At 35.0% G+C, this 20,946-nt stretch overlaps 1 protein-coding gene across 1 annotated transcript; it reads right to left on the bottom strand.

The window, feature by feature from the left end:
* Nucleotides 1-7,368: 7,368 nt before the first annotated feature.
* Nucleotides 7,369-14,074, bottom strand: LOC132550137 (uncharacterized). Its single transcript, XM_060214154.1, has 4 exons — nucleotides 13,891-14,074; nucleotides 13,359-13,493; nucleotides 12,652-12,693; nucleotides 7,369-11,697 (listed from the first exon to the last, which is right to left on the bottom strand). Exons 1-4 carry the CDS (start codon nucleotides 14,072-14,074, stop codon nucleotides 8,681-8,683), a joined length of 3,378 nt encoding a protein of 1,125 aa, XP_060070137.1. The 3' UTR covers nucleotides 7,369-8,680.
* Nucleotides 14,075-20,946: the final 6,872 nt, after the last annotated feature.

Here is a 20,946-nt window from a genome sequence, read left to right as displayed (position 1 = left end):
TCTGTCACTTCCATTTTCCTTCATTAGAGTCTAAGACTAAACAAAGGACTTTCCTACGGGCTATAACAAAAAAAGTATCCAGCATAACACCATGTGTGTTTAAATGAAGTCAGATCTGTGTGTCTCTGGGAGAGAAAACTTTCTGAATATCTACATACATGAACACATATTGCTGAAAGTTTGTTCAATAAATTACCTTGACCTTGTTTAAAGGTCACATAGGTCATTTACAATTGTGAAAACAAATATCAACCAGTCACCTGAAATATGTAATGGGTTTGCATCTTTGATTGTGTGAATGTCTGTCAGTTTTGTCCAAATGAATATTTCATTAACTTTCTATGTTTGTGGTGATATTATGGGTGTTAACACACAAATCTGTATCAATTTTACAAATTATGAGGTTTAATATGATAATCTCATGTAGACCTAATAAATGTTTTCAATCTTCAGGTGCCTAATTCTTCCTTATATAGTTTTCTCTGTCCTGAAAAGTACTGTCCTCGATATTTCTTTCTGCTCTCACTAACTCCACTCTGTAAGTCCACTTCCTCTAAATCCACTTATTAACTGACTTCTTTTTCACAGCCCTCACATACAGCGACCCTCATGGCAGTTGGCCAATGACCCTCAAGAAGTCACCCCTCAAATATATGGATACCTACCTACATGTATGTGTGACCTTTTTACTAAACTTTAAACTGTTATATAAACAAAACTAGAAATCTGCAACCAGATGATAAACGATGGCATTGTCTAGTTTACAACAATATCATTAACGTTACAAATGTAATTACACACAATTGTAATTTTTTATTGGTATTACAGAATACTGTTTAACCAATTTTGTTTCAAAATTACTAAATGGTTTGAAATAATAAAACCAGCTTTGTAAACTCCTCATCCTACACAGTGGGTATAAACATTTTTCTAAAAAGATATCATCTATCAGAAAAAGTGAAAAAAACTTGTATACAAGTACATAGTGTACATATCTGCATTTAGTGATGTGTCAAGCACATCTAGGTCCCAGTGGGATATCGCCCAACTGACCATCACCCATAGCTATAGAAAGAGGAAGCTCACAAATGGTGACACTTCCAAAATGTCCATCTCAGCTTATTGTAGCACTTGGGTATTTCAACTGAATATCAGATCTCCATTTCTTCTTTGTACTTTAGTCTAAAAGGTTCTGATAAACAATTTTGGTTTGAGGTTCGACATTTACTGTGACAAAGTATTGCAGATTGATGTAACAGGAGCGGAAAAATGCGCGGCCAGACCGGGGTTCAAACCAAGGAACTTACAAACTCTAGATGGATGCTCTACCTACTGAGCAACTAGTCGCTGATGATCAAACCCCTCCAGTTCCACTACACTGATATTGAATACTTATGTTCTACATTTTCTTTCAACCATAGTTATGTAATGTATGGGGAGGAAAGGAGCAAAGTACTTCTTCTCCTAAAGCTAAAACATTTTGACTGTACAACAAATTGGTCAGATGATGATTAACTATATACACAAATGTAGCAGAATTTTTGTTGTTTTCCTATCATTTACAGTATACATATACACTCTCTCTTGATGTCTTGGACACACATATCCGACACCTGTTACCGTCAATCAATGCAAAGCTGGGTCAAATTTCATAAGTAACATTGGTAACATATGAGCATACTAAGCATGGTGGACTTCATATTTAAGTGTTATTTTTCTGGTCATGACTGTTTCTTATGAAGGGTGAGGTTGTCTAGTCACGACTGTTTCTTATGAAGGGTGAGGTTGTCTATTCACGACTTTCTTATGAAGGGTGATGTTGTCTAGTCACGACTGTTTCTTATGAAGGGTGAGGTTGTCTAGTCACGACTGTTTCTCATGAAGGGTGAGGTTGTCTAGTCACGACTGTTTCTCATGAAGGGTGAGGTTGTCTAGTCACGACTGTTTCTCATGAAGGGTGAGGTTGTCTAGTCACGATTGTTTCTCATGAAGGGTGAGGTTGTCTAGTCACGACTGTTTCTCATGAAGGGTGAGGTTGTCTAGTCACGACTGTTTCTCATGAAGGGTGAGGTTGTCTAGTCATGACTGTTTTTTATGAAGGACAATATTCTCTAAAATATAAGTATGGTTCTATTCCATGATTAAAAAATATTGTGTTAGTGATGATGTTTTTAGCTGGCAAGTCTAGCTGTCATCAGAGCATCACTATTTATACAATCCTCCCTGAGGTTAAAATTATGGCTCAAACTGAATGTTTGATAACCATAATGTTTGAAATGGAAAACTAACTTAAAAAAAAAACGCAACATATTTGTATGAATACATACTATATGAATAATATTATTCAATAATCATAACTATTGTTTGTGGCTTTGAAATACTGTATATACACAGTGTATTATGGAATAGTGCTGGACTCCTTTTGTGCTATTTCTATTTCACTGTTCTGGAGGTGCAACTTTGATTTACCATTTGAGTAAAAAGACAAACATTTTTCATTGGTATTCATCAACTTTATTTTCTTAACATAGTTACATTTTTAACCTGTAAATGATTGATCAAAATAAAATATACTGTAATATTTTTTATTTGATCTATATAATAAAAAGAGGGTCACAGGCCTTAACGGTCATCTGACGACAAAACTTTCAACAGGGAGAAGGGTTATTTTTTCTCCTTTGAATGTAATCTTACTAAGAACTTGTTTTCCGTGATGCAGATGGTAGTTTTGGTGAGAGTAGGTAACTGTTACAAGTGTTGACAGTAAAGCTTGAGCTCAATCCCACTGGTGAAACCTGAGATGTTTGAAATAGGCGTTGCACAGGAAAACCATGATTGCACAATCATGTTACAAAATGGCCTCCCTGACTGCCATGTCGAAGTTTTGACAAGGTCGAAAAATAACCACAATTTGTTGACTACCTTTCCTTAACATTCCCACCAACTTTTAGGTCAATGGCACCAGTGGAACTGGAGAAGAATTTTAAAAGGCATTTTTCAATATGGCGACTACATTAGCCATCTTGGATCTCAGATCAACCTGAAAAAACAACACTTAGTCAGGACCATCTCAGGATCATTTCATACAAGTTGGAGCTCAATCCTGGTGGAACTTGAGAAGAAGTTTAAAATGTCAAAAGTTTACGCATAATGGACGGCACATGACGATGGACAAAGCACAATATCTTAAAATGAGAGTGCATCACTAAGATCACAGGGGAGATAGCTCCTGTTTATTTTTTTTTCTACTGCAGTACAACGGCTGGTTTCATGAATTAATGCTGTACAAAACTTTTTATCCAACATCATAGTTATAGGTATTCCAAAGGTTTTATTGCCCTTTTAGAAAAATACGTAAAACTTTAGAAACCTTCAATACCACCAAATTTTGGTCCCAATCTTTAAAACAAATCACATAATTTGTGCGATTTGTTATACAGGATCTTTTGTGAATTGTAATTTCAAATGAAATTGATGAAATGAGTTAGAATTATTCAAATAAGCAAGATTCTGGTAAAATGAAAACTTTGTAACAAGTTTTATAAATAACAAGAGATCCCAGAGGGATCTTGGCACCCACCATTTGAGGATCTGTTTTCAGTTCTTGAAGATTTTTGTTTGTTTGTTACAGGTGTTGTAAATGTTCATGAACTGGTCTTCATTGAATGTACTCAATGATGGCACAAGATATTTTTATTAAGCACCTATTAGCAAATATCATTTGAAAAAGATCCCAAAGTATTATTAGATAGCAGTCAGTTACAGGTGGATAATGGACAATATGCTTGTGCTGTATTACTGTCGACATCCAGGATGGCTGCCTGTGGGCCACCTTGATTTCAAATCAGTCCAAAAAAGGTACAATGCACAACTAGGGACCAAGGGAAACCAATATCTATGAAATATCAGAAGGATCCATCCTGGACTTCCTCAGATATAGCAGTAACAAGATTTTACTCTCAAAATCCAAGATGGCTGCCTGTCAGCCATCTTGATTTCGGATCAGTCCAAAAAGGTATAATGCACAACTTGGAACCAAAGGGAACCTGCATATGAAATTGGAGAAAGATCCATCCAGTACTTTCTCAGAAATAGCGGTAACAAACTTTTACTTCAAAAAATCCAAGATGGCTGCCTGTCGGCCATCTTGAATTCAAATCAGTCCAAAAAAGGTACAATGCACAACTAGGGACCAAGGGGAACCTGCATATGAAATTTGAGGAAGATCCATCTAGTACTTTCTCAGAAATAGCGGTAACAATCTTTTACTTCCAAAATCCAAGATGGCCACCTGTCGGCCATCTTGAATGCGAATCAGTTCAAAAAAGGTACAATGCACAACTAGGGACCAAGGGAAACCTGCATATGAAATTTGAGGAAGATCCATCTAGTACTTTCTCAGAAATAGCGGTAACAAACTTTTACTTCCAAAATCCAAGATGGCTACCTGTCGGCCATATGAATTATGAGTCCAAAAAATGTACAATGCACAACTATGGACCAAGGGGAACCTGCATATGAAATTTGAGAAAGATCCATCTAGTACTTTCCAAGAAATAGCAGTAACAAACTTTTGCTTCCAAAATCCAAGATGGCTGCCTGTCGGCCATCTTGAAATCAGTCCAAAGAATGTACAATGCACAACTGGGACCAAGGGGAACCTGCATATGAAATTTGAGAAAGATCCATCCAGTACTTTCCAAAAAAGGTAACAAACTTTTACATCCAAAATCCAAGATGGCCACCTGTCGGCCATCTTGACTATGGACCACAACTAAGGGGAACCTGCATATGAAATTTGAGGAAGATCCATCCAGCACTTTTCCAGAAATAGCGGTGACAAGAATTGTTTACGGACGGACGGACGGACCACGGACGCAGGGCGATTTGAATAACCCACCATCTATTTGAATAGATGGTGGGCTAACAAATGAAGTGGAAATGAATTCATTTCCTTTTATCGTACGATCAATTATTTAGCAAATACTGTAGAAACCTAAGACTTGCAAAAATACAAATAAATTCTTAAAGACTCATTTCATAATTTCTGATATCAAACAAAAACTCATGTTAGATGCTATTTGTATCACACATATATATTCGCTGAAGAACATGGTATGCATGTGATAAATGAATATAACATAATGCCATTTCAGGCATAGCTCATAATACTCCTACATAAAGGTCATAGTTGCACATTTTATCAGAAGATGGAAGACAAGTTACTGGTTTCTATACTACTGAATATATTTGTCAAATAAAAAATTCAAAAGAAAAACAAGTCTTTAACATTTATTTAAAATATAACAAGAGGCACAAAGGTTTTAAAATTCACTTGACATTTTATGAATTCTATAAAAAACATGAACCATAGAATTCACCTATCTTGTTAACAAAAATAAATTAATTTGAACTATATTATAGAACATCAACTGCCATCCCATGTTTAGGATGTTTAGAACAAAGTCTGAATTAAAAGAATTTATGCTCAAGAATGTAGCTTTTATATATATACTAAAGTAAAAGGTATCCCTCGGAGGAAAAATGTGAGATCCTGGGGGCATGAAATTCAATTTTGGTAAAGTATCTTCAGACCCTTCCATCTATGAAGAAGAATATTTGATTCTACTGTATCTGGGTGTTGAGAAGAAAAGTTTCAAAACTTGAGTAAATTTTCTCCAACCCTCAGGTCCCTGGAGGGTTGGTTGTGAACCATACAATTCAGAATTTTGGATTACATTTGGCCAGGAAAAGTTTCTACAAAATTTCATTAAAAATGGTTCAGGGTTTTTTGAGAAGATATCAAAATGCCATTTGTTTACAGATGATGCACACAATGGCTTTTACAATAGGTCCCTGAAATCTTCGTCTCAGGTGGCATAAAAATCTTATTGGAATCAATACGTTTAAGTTTCACAAATAGTCAAAAATTGATTTTAAAGATAAGTTCTGAAGTATATTTTATCTTTGAAATGAGAATGATTTCTAAAATTACACTCTTCTACTTTGCACATCTGAGATACATATCAATATGAGATTTTAAAGATCTGATTTTTTTTCAGTTTTAATAAAAAATGTGTTCAGTTCTAATCTCACAATTATCCCATCACACATTCAAACATCCTGTTTATTCAAAGAATAACAAATCTTAATAAAACCTTAGCAAGGAATTTTCCTGTCGTCTATTTTAACATAAACAGAGTATTTTTCTCATTCCAACAGTCAAAATCAATTTACCAATTTAGAGAGATAATTTTATTCCATCTTTCCGGCTTTAATGGTTAAAAGGTTATTTCAGTTTCTAACTTCAAAACATCATTGCAACATATATAGACCAAATGCTGTGCTGTGAAACTTTGCATGATTTTGAAAGTGAAAATTAGACATTCCATTAGACAAGCGCTTATAACCAATTTGATCATTTCAACTGTGCTACCTTTTAAGCAATTAAGTATAGACAAAAAAAAAATTTATGTTAATTTTTCAGTTGATGTAGAAGAATATACATACAAAATAACATGTAACTGAAACTGAACATAACAATATCAATCAGGACGTTTACATGCTTTCACTCCTGATGGATCTTTCTTAGTAATGGCTGCCAGTAGGTTTATTTGTATAAAATCACATATATGTTTAAACTTTTAATTCAGATCATTATTAATACATTCTTACCATACATTCATATAATCCTTCAATACTAAATCACACCAATGAAAAACAAAGCTATGTATTTATATATATATAACAAAACAATATCATTATCATATATATATATATATATATTTGAAAAGAATAAAATCAACATGACATATATATATGTGTGTGTATAAGTATAAACAAGTAATGAAGAAAATGTCGATAAGGTTGTTTCGTTTAATGACTAGCATCAGCAACTTGTAGGGGCGATAATCCAATGATTACGGTAATGTCCGGCAGATGGAGTAGGAGTAAACTTTCGATTTATGAACCAATGAAAACGAAGTACTGATACTCAGGGCCAAGGGCGACAGCAACATGCTGATGAGCATTGAAAATGCTCTTAGCATAAAAATAAGTTTCTGATATCAAAAGTGACAATGTAAAAAGCTGAGAAAACCAACAACATCTGCAGACACTGCCATTTCTTCAGAACAGGAAATTGACAACTCCTTTGATGGGTCAGAAGGGCCGCAAAGCAGGCAAACAATATCATTAATACAATTAGGAACTAACACAGAATGAGAGAAGAGGGAGAAATGAGGGTAAACAAAATAATATCATTAATACAATAAGGAACTAACACAAGATGAGAGACGAGGGAGAAATGAGGGTAAACAAAATATCATTAATACAATAAGGAACTAACACAAGATGAGAGAAGTAAAACAAAATATATCATTAATACAATAAGGAACTAACACAAGATGAGAGATGAGGGTAAACAAAACAATATCATGTTTTTGGCAGTCACATTGAACAATACCCACTATGAGATGGTTTATATTCAAAGGCAGCAGTAATCATTATAAAAAAAAAACAAATTATATGTGATCTCTGGATGATGTAAGAATCATTGACAATTGAACTACAGTAATTGGTGGTATGTTCGTGACTTGTTAACTAAATGTAATGAATTTGGCACCAATGTTGTAATGTTATATAATTACCAGCTCTTTGATAAAAAAAATAAGCACATTCATTCATCATTATAATTATACAATTTGTTTTAAAAAGTTATGATACAATGGTTTGAAGAAATTGATGTTTCCTTCCTGTTTACTCAGGATTTACAATTTGTTTCTAGTAGTTTTACACAGCATAGTACTTCTCCAGAAATAGCAACAACAATCTAAAACTTTCAAATTACAAGATGGCTGCCTACTATTCAATCAAATTTTCTAAACTGTTATAAAAATAGACAATACATAACTAGGGACCAGGAGGAACCCACATATGAAATTTGAGAATGATCCATCCAGCGCTTCTCTGGAAAGAGTGCTAACAACAATAGTGTAAGGATGGACAGACGATGGATGAGGTACAATTTGAACTTTGACCTCTTATTTCAACCATAATATTTAGTTGCAGGTTAATAACGTATCATAGGCTACACACCACAAAACAGTGGCAAACATATATCTGAGTAAAAACTCGCTTTTGAGCAAACTTGTAAATAAAACAAAATTTTGTGATTGTAAGTGATCATGTCGTTGAAGGGATTTATATCAAGTCATCCCAAAAGTGACCTCTGCCATGCATACTGGAAGCATCACTCAATATACAGACATCTTTAACATACTGTTTGTTTTGATGGCAGTCAACATTCCCTATTACTGGTACATCAAAAATTGATTCCCGACATAATATTATATAATTTTAAAAAATGTACAACTGTAAAAAAAGTTCTTTAACTCTCTGTCTGTATATGTACAAAATTCAGCTTTTAACTCCATGCATGTCTGGAGAAGATTCAGCCTTTAACCTATATGCCTACCTAGTATAAAACAAATTCAGTCCAATATCTCTCTTTATACATAAAAGAGCTCATAAAGAATTTAAAAATGTATAAAAAATGCCCCAAGTAGGAATCAAACCTTAAACCCAAATCTTCACTGAAGTTGCAAACTTTGATGCTCTACCAACTGAGCTATCACAGTTTTTTTCAACGACAAAAAACTCATTTTAAGTGTCTTTGAATCTACGAAGAGCATTGCGATGAGATTCTTCTTGTTCTTATACTAGATGGACTACAGCTCCTACTGCGGTTAGACAACGAGACTAGCTTGGCTGCACTCATCACATAATCGTGCAAGTCTTTTTTGTAGTCCTCTACGTCTCCTTTGACCAAATCTATGACAGACACCCCACGATCTGTCAATAAGCTTTCCATGTAGTTTGGGTTTCCTTTAGCCGACTCTTCACATACGACTCGAGCCTCAATAGCTTTGTAGCAGTCCAGATTCCATGACAGAGCTGTATAATGGATACAGTGCATGCCAAATTTATCTTTAATGGATAAAAGAGATGGGTACTGTGCACACAAATACATACAAATAGCTTTGCTGCCAAACCAGCAAGCTCTATGTAAAACTGTACCGTTATAAAGACTTGTGACATTCTCCATGAATAATTCACGCTCCGAGTGACTCATACCTGCAAGAACCAAAGATTCTATATATTTGTAAAATTCTAGATTACCAGCCTCAGTTGTGTAGTGTAGACAGTGGCGGCCATTTTTGTCTCTCAGAGACAGCAGGGATGGATAAGTAATACAGAGGTATTTAGACAGATCCTGATTACCAGACTGACAAGCAACGTGTAGGACTGTTCGCCAGTCATTGGTCATCAAATTCGCCATGTAATGTTGACTCTCTCCTTCTGTCTGACCTTGCAGAACACATTTGGCTAATGCTTCAAAACAGGGTAAATCAGACGCCACAGCTGCAAAGTGAAGACTATGGAGTCCATTTTTGTCCCTCTGAGATAACAAGTAGGGGTGTTTGTGACATATGTAAGTACACAAATCTCTACAGCCAGACTCACTTGCCCAGTGTAACACCGTCCTCTGGTATCTGTCATCAACCAGTGCCACCAGGAAACTTTGACATTCTCCCTGTGTCTTGCCCCTCAGGGTCAATGCTGCTATATATTTGAAGCATTCCAAATTTCCAGACATGGCAGCAAAATGCAGACAATGACGATCATACTTGTCCATCTTTGACAAAAGTGATGAATATTTTTCGCATAAGTGTTCACACAGTCCCAAGTTACCAGAGGCACAAGCAGCATGGAGCAACGTTTTACCTTCAATATCTAGGAGAGATTCAATGTATTGGCATTCTGGTCCAGTGAAACCCTTCAACATGAGTGGTTCCACTTGCTTGTAAAGTGATGTGTTTCCTGTCCTTGCAATGAAATGGAGACTGCTGTAACTGTGCCTGCCATCTTCGTGTATCAGAGATGGATATTTCTCCAGCAAGTAATCAACAATTTCATCATGCTGGAACAGACAGGCCTCGTGAAGCAAATTAACGTCTTCTAACAGATAACCTGATCTTGATATTTTTGCCCTGGATGTTGCAATAATTCCATAGTGTTCTAATCTGCTTAGCAGGGTTATTTTGCCTCCTTCTACTGCAGAGAAGCAAGACCTGGAATCAGGGGTCACACCAGTTTCTAACAAAAGAGAAACACATTCTTCACTTCCTGACCTAAGTGCTTGGTCTAAAGCTTCCTTCAGTTGTTGAGCTGAGGCAAGACCTCTGTCAATTAGTTGTTTCAATAAACAGTAAGAGTTTACTTTGGCCACTACAACAAAGAAACTGCCTCTTTCATCTTCATTCATTTCCTCATCAAACACACTTTCACAGTCTTCAATCATTATGTTTCCTAATTTCCGACGAAAACGGAAATCTTCTGGCACATCAACTTGTTCATGGATCCAATCAAAAAATCCTGATACAAACTGTGAATCATTCCAGGGTATTAGTGAGGCTATAACACTGTACTTTGTACAGTCTCTCAACTTCAGCTCTTCAAATATTCGTTGATAAACAAATTCATAAATGTCTTCATCCACAATGATCTTACATGATGTTTCCTTACATTTTGGTGTCACAATGTAGCGTAAATATTCACAGTTACAATTCTTCAAGAAACCCTGTGGTGTTAGCTCTCCATACAGTATGGCTACTGCATCATGTATCGAATCATGAAAGAAATAAAACACACCTTTCTCTTTCCTTACAAAGGAACCGCACAAAGATTCTAACCCTTTCTTAATACACCTCAGTTTTGAACTAAGATCACCATTTAAGCTTACCTGATTTTTTTCAGACATTGACATACTGAAAACTTTTTCTACAGTTAATTTATCAATGTTTTCATTTTCAACATCAAGTTGTCTAACAGGTGCTTGTCCGTGAGACAGGAAAAGATATAGGAGTGCTTTTTGTTGCTCTTCATGAAACTTTCCTTTGATTATGTCTCTCATATACTTTAATGGATGTCTGAAAAAGTTTACCCTTTCTATGTGCAATTCAGAAGTAGAAGCAAAAACCCTACAGCACTCAGGAAATCCAATCCCTGGGGAAGTTCTTAAAATTTCAGCAATTTCCACTTCAGAAAACTGTTGAAAGTTTCTCAGTGTGGTTGTGTACATTTGTAAAATACTTCTTTTCTCATCCTCTAATAAAAATTCAGGAGAGCTCAGATCAATAATCTTGTCTGGAGAAAATAAACCCTGTCTATCAAAAATAGACCTGTGTTCATTATAAATGTCATTTCTCATGGTAATAATCAAACAATTTCCTTTCTCATGCATTTCCCCCTGTAAACAAGGTAGAACAAAACTTTCACGTTTTTTCCACCAGTCTATCTCTTTCTGAACGTCACATCCATAGCCAAACATATCATCAAACAATATGGCTAAGCGTGAATTTGGTGTTACTGTGGTATCCCATGTCATCAAGTTTGTGAGAGAAACAGGTTCTTTCAGTGAATGACTTGTTTCCTGACTTTGCCTGATAGCCATGTCATGTCTGTCCATCAACCAGTGCAATAGTTCTACAGCTAAACGTGTTTTGCCATCCCCAGAATTTCCTCGAACAATCAAGAATTTGTTCTTTAAAATTTTCTCTTTGGCAACTCTGATGGCTTTTGTTGGTACATAGGGATGCTTTGCTCTTTGATCCTCGATCCAAGCTTTTGTTTGGTCTAGAAATAAACGACAACAGGTAAGCATACTGATGGAGAAAATAACAACAAATAAGCATGCTGTGGTAGTTAATATAACACAGGTAAACTTATTGTTGTAGTAAACAACAATAAATAAGCATACTGAGGTAGTTAATATAACACAGGTAAACTTATTGTTGTAGTAAACAACAACATGTAAACATACTGAGGTAGTTAATATAACACAGGTAAACGTACTGATGTAGTTAATATAACACAGGTAAACATACTGATGTAGTTCAGAACAACAGGTAAACATACTAATGGAGCAAACAGCAACAGGTAAGTATACTGATGGAGTAAACAACAACAGGTAAGTATACTGATGGAGTAAACAACAACAGGTAAGTATACTGATGGAGTAAACAACAATAGGTAAGTATACTGATGGAATAAACAACAACAGGTAAGTATACTGATGGAGTAAACAACAACAGGTAAGTATACTGATGTAGTTAACAACCACCAACCACAGGTAAACATACTAATGCAGTAAACAACAACAGGTAAACATACTGATGTAGTAAACAACAACAGGTAAACATAATTATGGAGTAAACAACCACAGGTAAGTATACTTATGGAATAATTACAGTCTAATATGAAAGCAAAACCAAAATGTAGTGATTTACAATTTTGCTTTACTGGTCCTTGTACAATTTTGCTTTTCTGGTCCTTGTACAATTTTGCTTTACTGGTCCTTGTACAATTTTGCTTTACTGGTCCTTGTACAATTTTGCTTTACTTGGTCCTTGTTATTTCAGTGGCACAGTTTTATCATTGATCAATTTATTTTGCTAAGCACTGATTATCAGGTAATTCTTACAAAGATTTGAGCAACTGGGGACAGATCTTCTTACTTCCTCAAATTCAAACTACTTGAAACTCTAACCACAAATGTATAACAGATATTGATTTCTAATACAAACATACCTATCAAGCAGATTTGCTTAGATATATCCACATTTCTTCTATCTGTAAACAAAGCAAAAGGCACAAATGACTGATAAAGATATCTCACCCATGTTATAAATTAAGAGAAACATAAATGACTAATGATTCTAGGCCCAAACACTGAAAGCTACACAGATATCTGTATATATGCTAAAGTTTTTGTAAACTAAATAAATTGAAGTTTTTTTCTTCTTTGCGACATCAAAGGAATTTTATTTCTAAACCATCAACAACACTAAAGTTTTCATATCACTAATTCAGGCCATCTGACATCCAAATTACTTATAAAACTCATATTGTTATGCCCATTTAATAAAGCAAACATTAAATATAGCAAAACATCTGCAATATGTATTTACTAAAAATCAGGCTCTTTTTTAAAATATACTGTGTTTAGTGTTAACCAATGTTTCAGATGTGCTGTCAGCAAAATGTTTATTGTTTGTTTGGTATTGACCATAATCAAATTTATTTTAGTTTTGAATAAATGTCAACATATGCTATTTCATTTACTGTAACCAATAACCCAACATCCCATCTTAAATAAGCTATGGTCAAAACTGGATCTTATTGAATTTCTAAAAGTGTTTTACAAATGATTTTTGGGTACAAAGCAAAACACTCCCTTTTTTTTCAAGAAAGTGACATCTATAACATCATAACAATACTGAATATCTCCAACACACCTCCAGCATTGATAATACTGCCTCCCTCACCAAATACCAAATTTTCTGCATGGTCAAAGTTGAAGGTCATCTGGACATTTTCAACGCTTGAAGATTTTTGGAACACCTGGTTGGAAATCTCACCAATATTGATCACTGAAAAAAGTACAAATATTTCAGTCCATTTTTTTCTGGTTTAATCCTAACTTTCAGAAAGACATTAAAATTTAACATCTAGGATTTTTAGATCCCTATCTACCCTGGGAATCTTAGCCAACACCTCTTAATTTCAATGGATGGAATGTACCAATCGATGGTTATGGTCTTTCGTTATAAATGACAAGGAAACTAAAACAAAATATTTTTGATTTTCAAGAAAATTTATCTAAAGATGGAAAGACAAAATCTTCCATATATGAAATCTATGTAAAATATAAGTCACCGTGACAGAAAAACATATTGCTATAAATGAGTCAAACTACAAGGTTTCATTCATTTTTTTATACCATGCAATGAATTTCCTTTTTCTTGTACGAACATTGAACAAATTTACCAGTTTGTAAATGCTGTGAAGTTGATGATTTCCCATCTTTATGTTGTCCATTAGGAGCCTTCAGGCATCCATCGTCAACACCAGTCGTCTGGACTTCACGTTGTCCTTCAGGAGCCCTCAAGTCTCTGTTGACAACTTCAAAGGGTTCACCTTGTTTCGGTCTTTTCTTCCTACTGTCTGCCATTACTCATGAATGCTAAAATTGGGAAAGATTTCCTGATTTGAAATAAAATACATGATGTATCTATATGACTGACCCATCTATACTAAAGAATTTGTACCCGCACATTGTGGTCATACCAGGAAGTTGAAAAATTTTAATAAATAATCTACGAAATGAACAATTTACCTCTGGACATCTATAGTTTGTAAATCTAGTATCAGTTCAGTATCATTACACAGCCACATGACAGTGTTATGTATTCACTAGTCGTTCATTCATTTAAAGTTTAAATAATTTCTTAGACAATTTAATAAAGTATTGTTAACAAAAACAACACAGCAGCATGTGCACTCATCCAATAATTTGTTAAACAATACTTCAGGACTCTGAATATTGAAATTGTTCCTGGTATTTTCCTTTAAAGGATATTATTCACTTTATCCTAATTTGTATCCTGTCTTACACAAGTCTGTTTTTACCTAAGATTTATATTACATTGTATAGAACAACTGGTGTGTATCTCACAGTGAAGGAAAAACATTAAAATCAGGCTCCTTTCCTTTCTTTTCCACAACATTTACACAAGAATGCACAACCTGATACTTCAATGTCATTTATAAGGCAAATAACTTCTCAAGCCACATCACGTTCTCAAGTTAAACTAGGTATCAAATTACTTTCTGCAGTATACAAGCTGCACAAAGTTAAGTATAGTCTTGCCATATAGATATTTAAATGAAGTCGTTGGAGTTTCACTTGATCTGACTCATGTCTGTTAGAAAATGTAAAGGTTGAATTTCATCACAAAAATTAAGAACAATGGAAATTTTTTTATTATTTTAGACCATAAGAAAAAAATAAAACTCATCCACTGAATAGGTAATGATAAGTAGTATCAAACAAAAAACAGTAAGTTTATAAAGGGATACCATCTACATTTCATCCTGAGAGTTTGAATAGCATTTTAGGTAGGCATCTTACTTCCCTATTCTCTGCACACATTAAATTTCTTGTATCCTACAATCATAGCCATGATAACAACACTATACAGTGTAAGCTGCTAATAATCATGTTGCTCGTCACGAGAAAATGGGATATCAACATATTTATCTGCAAATAGGCACTTCCTTACAAATAAGCCTCTTGCACAATATTTTGCAGAATTATCAATATAAAAAAAGGAAGCCAAAAGTGGTTCATAAATAAGACTTTCACAAACTTTAATAGTAAATGATTACACTAGGTGAGGGGGCTTATCTGAGAATTTTTTTGACAACTATAACTAAATTGAGCTTCTTGATGCACCAATCTGAATTGTTTTTGAAATAAATTGCTTAAAGACAAAAGTGTGTCTGGATCAATTTCATGTGAGATGGCATTTAGCAGCATTGCCATGCAAATATAAATACAGGACAATAAATTATTATTTGTTAGTACAGAGTGAGCTTACAATCAGACATGGGCTAATTAACAGACATGATTTTTTTACAAGACAATGGCTAATTACCAAATAAGGACTTATTACCAAACTTGGGATTATTACCAGACATGGGCTTATCAACAGACATGGGCTTATCACCAGACATAAGCTAATCACCAGACATGGATTTATCACCAGACATGGGCTTATCACCAGACATGGGCTTATCACTAGACATACGCTTTTTACCAGATATGGGCTAATTACCAAATATGGACTTATTACCAGACACAGACTAAATACTAGACATTGACTTATTACCATACATGGCTTATTACCACACATGGGCTAATTACTAAACATAGGCTTGTTAAGAGAATGAACCCAGATGAATCATTGCTACAAATGACCAAGAAATGGGTCATTGAAAAAATCCTAGTCTAAAACAAAATTAAGAATTTAAATTTGAAATTCAGTGCTAATTCAGCATCTGCAGTATATGATCAATAGAAAAACACCAGTTGCCTCATTAATAGTAATATTATCGTTGTAACTTGATGTAAGCAAAACAAGGAGAAAACAGCATGCATTTCAGTATATAGGCAGTTCGTCAATAAATGTATGTACAATCCTTGTCAAATCAAATTTTGAACCCTCAATTCACATTACTTAACCATAAGTATATTCCATGTTATCAGGATTTAAAAGATAAATTTTGGGAAAATCGTCTTCAAAACTCATCCTTGATACTCCAGAAACTAAGCTCACTATCACTCTCTCCGCCACTGGAACATTTGATGGCAAAATTGAAGGCACGAGCAAAGTTGTCTGATCAGTCTAAATCAGGTTTCTGGAGACAGAGACTGACCAATCACAGACTCAAAGATTACAAAGGAATGACATCGAACTTCAAATCCATTACAACAAGCAGTGGTAACACACTCACTTTTTACTTAGGCTTCCGCAGTTCAATTCCTGGCATGGACTTTGAAAGGTATGAGGTCACCAGTTCAACCACGTGGGTTTACCCCAGGTATTCTGGTTTTCTCCTACAGTAATTTCCCCAATGCACTTCCATCCAGGCCAACAAGAACGATTAAGCTTAAAGCTTGTTTTGCAATTATTGTAAAATAAATAAAGTTCACATTTCAATGATTAAGCAACCATGAGATGTACATCAAAGGATAACAATATCTACTTATCTTATCCAAAAGGTGTTACACATAGAACCTTCAATTTTGCCATGAAAATTAATACTGGTGGGAATCAGTGAGTGAGAGTGAATGTAATCCCTGGAGTGTTGTGGATTAGTGAGTGTAACCCAGGAAGAGTTGAGAATGTAGTGAGTGTAACCTCCAGAGTATCGAGGATTTAGTGAGTGTAACCCCAAGAGAGTATAGAGGATGAAGTGAGTGTAACCCCGGGAGTATCGAGGGTGCTTTAGACTTTATCATGGATGTAAGTTAAATCTCTGTGGGATTAATGTTAATTACTCTACAAAACTTGACTATCCAACTGTATAATGATCCATTTTATGTTACTATCAGACCGCAGAATCATCAATCTTATGTTACTCTTCGACTGTATAATGATCTGTGTTATATTCATCATTTAGTTAAATGATTAAGACAAATAAGAAGAAAAGGGCCAAGTTAATTAGGTTAATCAATTTTATCTTTAAACATGCAATCACCAATTAGGGACCCAGGAAAACTTACATTATCTTTTATGAAATTCTAAAAAGATCCCTGCAGTGCTTTATAAGAGATATTATATACAAATTTTGAATAAGGTTCTGCTAACATCCAAGATGGCTGTCATCATAGTCTCAAAATTAAGCAGGCCTAAAATCAAATCCAGGAAAACCTATGTTAGAAATTTAAGTAAGATTCACAAAATACCAACAATAATATTCAACTTTGAAAATTGGAAATGAAAGTCTGGTGGCCGTTTCAATCTGAACACTCTGAAAATGTAAACCACATATCTACAGTCCAGAGAAACCTAAATGTGAAGTTTCAAACTCATATAATGCAGAGCCTAGATGAAATATTGAGATACCAATTAAATGTTAAGTCAAAAAGCAGACTGCTCATTCAATACCCTTGGCATCTTGCTTATTGAGCAGAAGTTGTTTAATTACAGTTTAAACATATTGGAATCCTGTGACCTTTAAAGTAGGTCAAGGTCGTTCATTTGAGCAACTTGGTATAATCTTAATATCAGCACCCTCAGCATTTTGGTTATTGAGAAAAAGTTGGATGATGGATGACAAATGCCGCATCATGGCATACGTACTTAACATAAACTTAAGCCCTTGGACTGGTGAGCTAATAATGGGATGAAGCTCAATCAACATGGCATATCGTTTCGTTTCTGCAATTTTCCTCATGGTTTCCGTTAAAGTCAAAACATAGTAATTTTCAGTAAGAATGAACTGAAGTGCTACACCTGTTTTCAGGCTAAATATAAATTGTATTTAATTGGTCAAGTAATTGTATAGATAAGACAGCAACTGTATGTGGTGATACTGATGTCTAAAATACTAGACACACCCACATCTAATTGTAATTCTACTCATATCTTTACGGCATTACTAATAGCTTTACATAGTAACATTGGAGCTGCAAAACGCCAAGAACGATAACTCTTGAGAGGCTGTCATCTACACATGTATACGACTGAATTCAGTAATAAAATTCTGAAATTTGAAAAAAAAATGAACCTACATAATTAATCAGTTTTGTTTTAAGATGTGCATCGTGGAAGACTAATTGCGAAAGGTACCATATTGTACTGAGGTAGACCATATATACTGTACCAATACTAGCTTTTATTGTACTTAGATGCGGAACTACTGAGTACTGAACAAGTTTTCGATTGTGTCACAAGATCTCAGGCGATGCGGTTAACAAGGAATTAATTCTCTATTCAGATGAACAACTTAAACGACTCACCGGACTGTTAACGCCAGACTTCATTTAACAACCTTATAATTAAGGTTAATTACAATCCGGAGTTATCCTGCTTTCGGTTCCCCTGTTAACATTATTGACAAAGTTACGCATGCGTAGTGGCGGACTTTCTTCTGCAAAACGAGTTGTGTAAATCGGTCTAGTAAGTACAAAATGTAGTCCACTACTTGGCGACAAGACTCAAGTGAGCCACATAACACGTGATATTGCTGCATCTACAAAAGTATATGTCCAAAATTTGCCCACTGCGAAGCAAGATGCACAAGAAAAAAATAAATTATGTGGCGCTCCGGTCACAACGGTTCTCAGTGATTGCAATATGCTTTATTTTTCGTTTCGGAAACCAAATAGCTTCTCTTTATATTCCATGGGTTACGATCTCTAAAGATCTCTTCAGAATGCGAAAGTGATCGTAACCCCAGGAGTATCGAGGATACAAACAGGCATTATCTTATTGTGAAATACCATAATAACCATTTCTCTCATTGGTTATTCAAGAGAATCTGTTTCTCATCACACTGGCAGCAATCTGGGATGGGCTTGCCATTCCAGAATAATTGACCCACTATTGTATGAAAAGTGATGAAAAATAAAAAAAAGTTTTTCTATTCAGTAAATGTATTTAAAATCGAAGTAGAGTATTACGGGAGTGATTTAACAAGTTTTCACACACACGATTCTTATCAATCAAAAAATATCTGAACCACACAATAGTTAACAAAATTTGTCGTTACGGAGGTTAGAAAAGATTTTATTATCCACTGGTGAGAAAAGTAATGGATTTATCGTACCTTTCTTTTCTTTAAAGTACTTGATGTGAATAAAGACTAGAAAACATTTTATACATATCGTTCATTATACACACTGTGACAATGAGAAATCGCATGAAACATTACAACATTTTTCATGTAATTTTATTATTCGTCAAAATAACAACATCATGCACGTTCATTATGCCATTATTGGCATCAATCAATCCATTATTTCACTCTTTGATATCATTGGGTATTTTAAAAAGTGTCATAATTGTGCAAAACGATTATTTGATTGCGCAACAAGTTTTATATACAGAAGGTAACAACACAACCAACCGGTAAAGAAACTAACGGAATAACATAAAGTTCTTTAGAACAACTGGAACGGAAAAAATGCATTTAACAGTAACTGGAATTTACAAATTTTCAGGAAAATTATATACGTTTCAAAAGGATATCTTAAAACGTTACGGAAGTCAGATTGACATTCGATAAAGACATTATATGTTCAAATTATATGCTTCAGAAACATACCAAAATCTTACTTTTAGTTCATATTTGTATATTTATGAGATTTACTTTCTGTATTCACACTGCAAAATTGTTGAAATGATTTTAGGCCAACAATATGCTTTCGTTACGGAAGTTAGAATTTGCTAATTCCTATACGAGGCAGATCGAAACCATGAAAGCGCCACAAAATCTCACGTGCACTGATTGGTTATATTTCAAATTTTTGATTAATTAGTTCCAAGTCAAGATCATGAATTTTTAGCGATCTCCCGCGACTGCCAACGAGGACTGGCGGCGTGCATGGAATATGCAAAATATTCTGCTTTTTAATCCATATTTGATCCAGTTTGGAAGGCTTTTTGAACGTGGTTGATACTGTGCCAGATTTCTCCAACAAGAACATCGCCGTAGTTTTCATCTACTTCGATGACCTGACCAATGTACCATGTTGTGTTGTAAATGGCAGCAACCCAATCGTCTATTGAAATTTCAACTGCCAAGTCGCCATCATGTTCACCATTCTTTGTAGACCCCCCTGGTAGGTCTTGCTCGTCCATGACTACATCGGCTTCTTTAGGTTCGTTAGTTCCAATTTTTGTATGTTCTGTTTCCTTTGTTGGTTTGTCGTTTGTTTCTTTGGTAGTCGTTTCTTGATTTGTCACTACATGGACTGTCGATGTTTGATTTCTGTTTTTTACTGGAGCAAGATTGTGTTTTGTGTAACCGTCACATGAGGTTGAGACAACGTCCGCTAGACATTGGTCACAATAGCAAGATATGTTCCTGGTATACACTTCCATTGGTACATATGACAACACATAGTGAACTTTAAAAGTTCCTGGGACTGCACGTGCAGTTGGACGTTGGGAGAGTAGTGCCTGGGCTTCGTCGTAGTCTGACTGCGTGTAGAGAACGTACAATACTTTACTGCCGCATTCCACAGCAGATTTTGACCATTTGAAAAAGTCATCCGCATTTTGGATAGAAGATCTGCCTTGTTTTATGGCGTCACCAGCAGCTCTTTTTACACTAGCTCCTAGGCCGTCACACGGCCCTTTCCCATGACCACTTTCTAGGTAGTTCCATCGTGCATTGACGCCAAATTCCTCTTCATGCTGTGAAATGAATTGAAATATTGTTTTATTTCTGTACTGACTGGTTGGAGAATCTGTCAGGAAATGTATGGTTTCAAGGTCTGGAACAAGTTCCTTTATCTTAGGAATAACCTTC

Source organism: Ylistrum balloti, unplaced genomic scaffold (genome assembly GCF_031769215.1).
Source record: "Ylistrum balloti isolate Yb309-2 unplaced genomic scaffold, AGI_CSIRO_Ybal_v1 Utg370104, whole genome shotgun sequence".
NCBI classification, from domain to species: domain Eukaryota; kingdom Metazoa; phylum Mollusca; class Bivalvia; order Pectinida; family Pectinidae; genus Ylistrum; species Ylistrum balloti.
The sequence above is the reverse complement of the archived record's forward strand: the minus strand, read 5'-3'. Positions and strand labels throughout refer to the sequence as shown.

What these genes read in the sequence shown, in the direction of transcription:
- LOC132550137 (XM_060214154.1), bottom strand. Translation starts at nt 14,074, where the DNA reads ATGGCAGACAGTAGGAAGAAAAGACCGAAACAAGGTGAACCCTTTGAA. An exon ending in CAGTATTATCAATGCTGGAG is followed by an intron (nt 12,694 to 13,358) that starts GTGTGTTGGAGA and finishes CTTTGTTTACAG; the next exon opens with ATAGAAGAAATGTGGATATA. An exon ending in TAAGCAAATCTGCTTGATAG is followed by an intron (nt 11,698 to 12,651) that starts GTATGTTTGTAT and finishes GTTTATTTCTAG; the next exon opens with ACCAAACAAAAGCTTGGATC.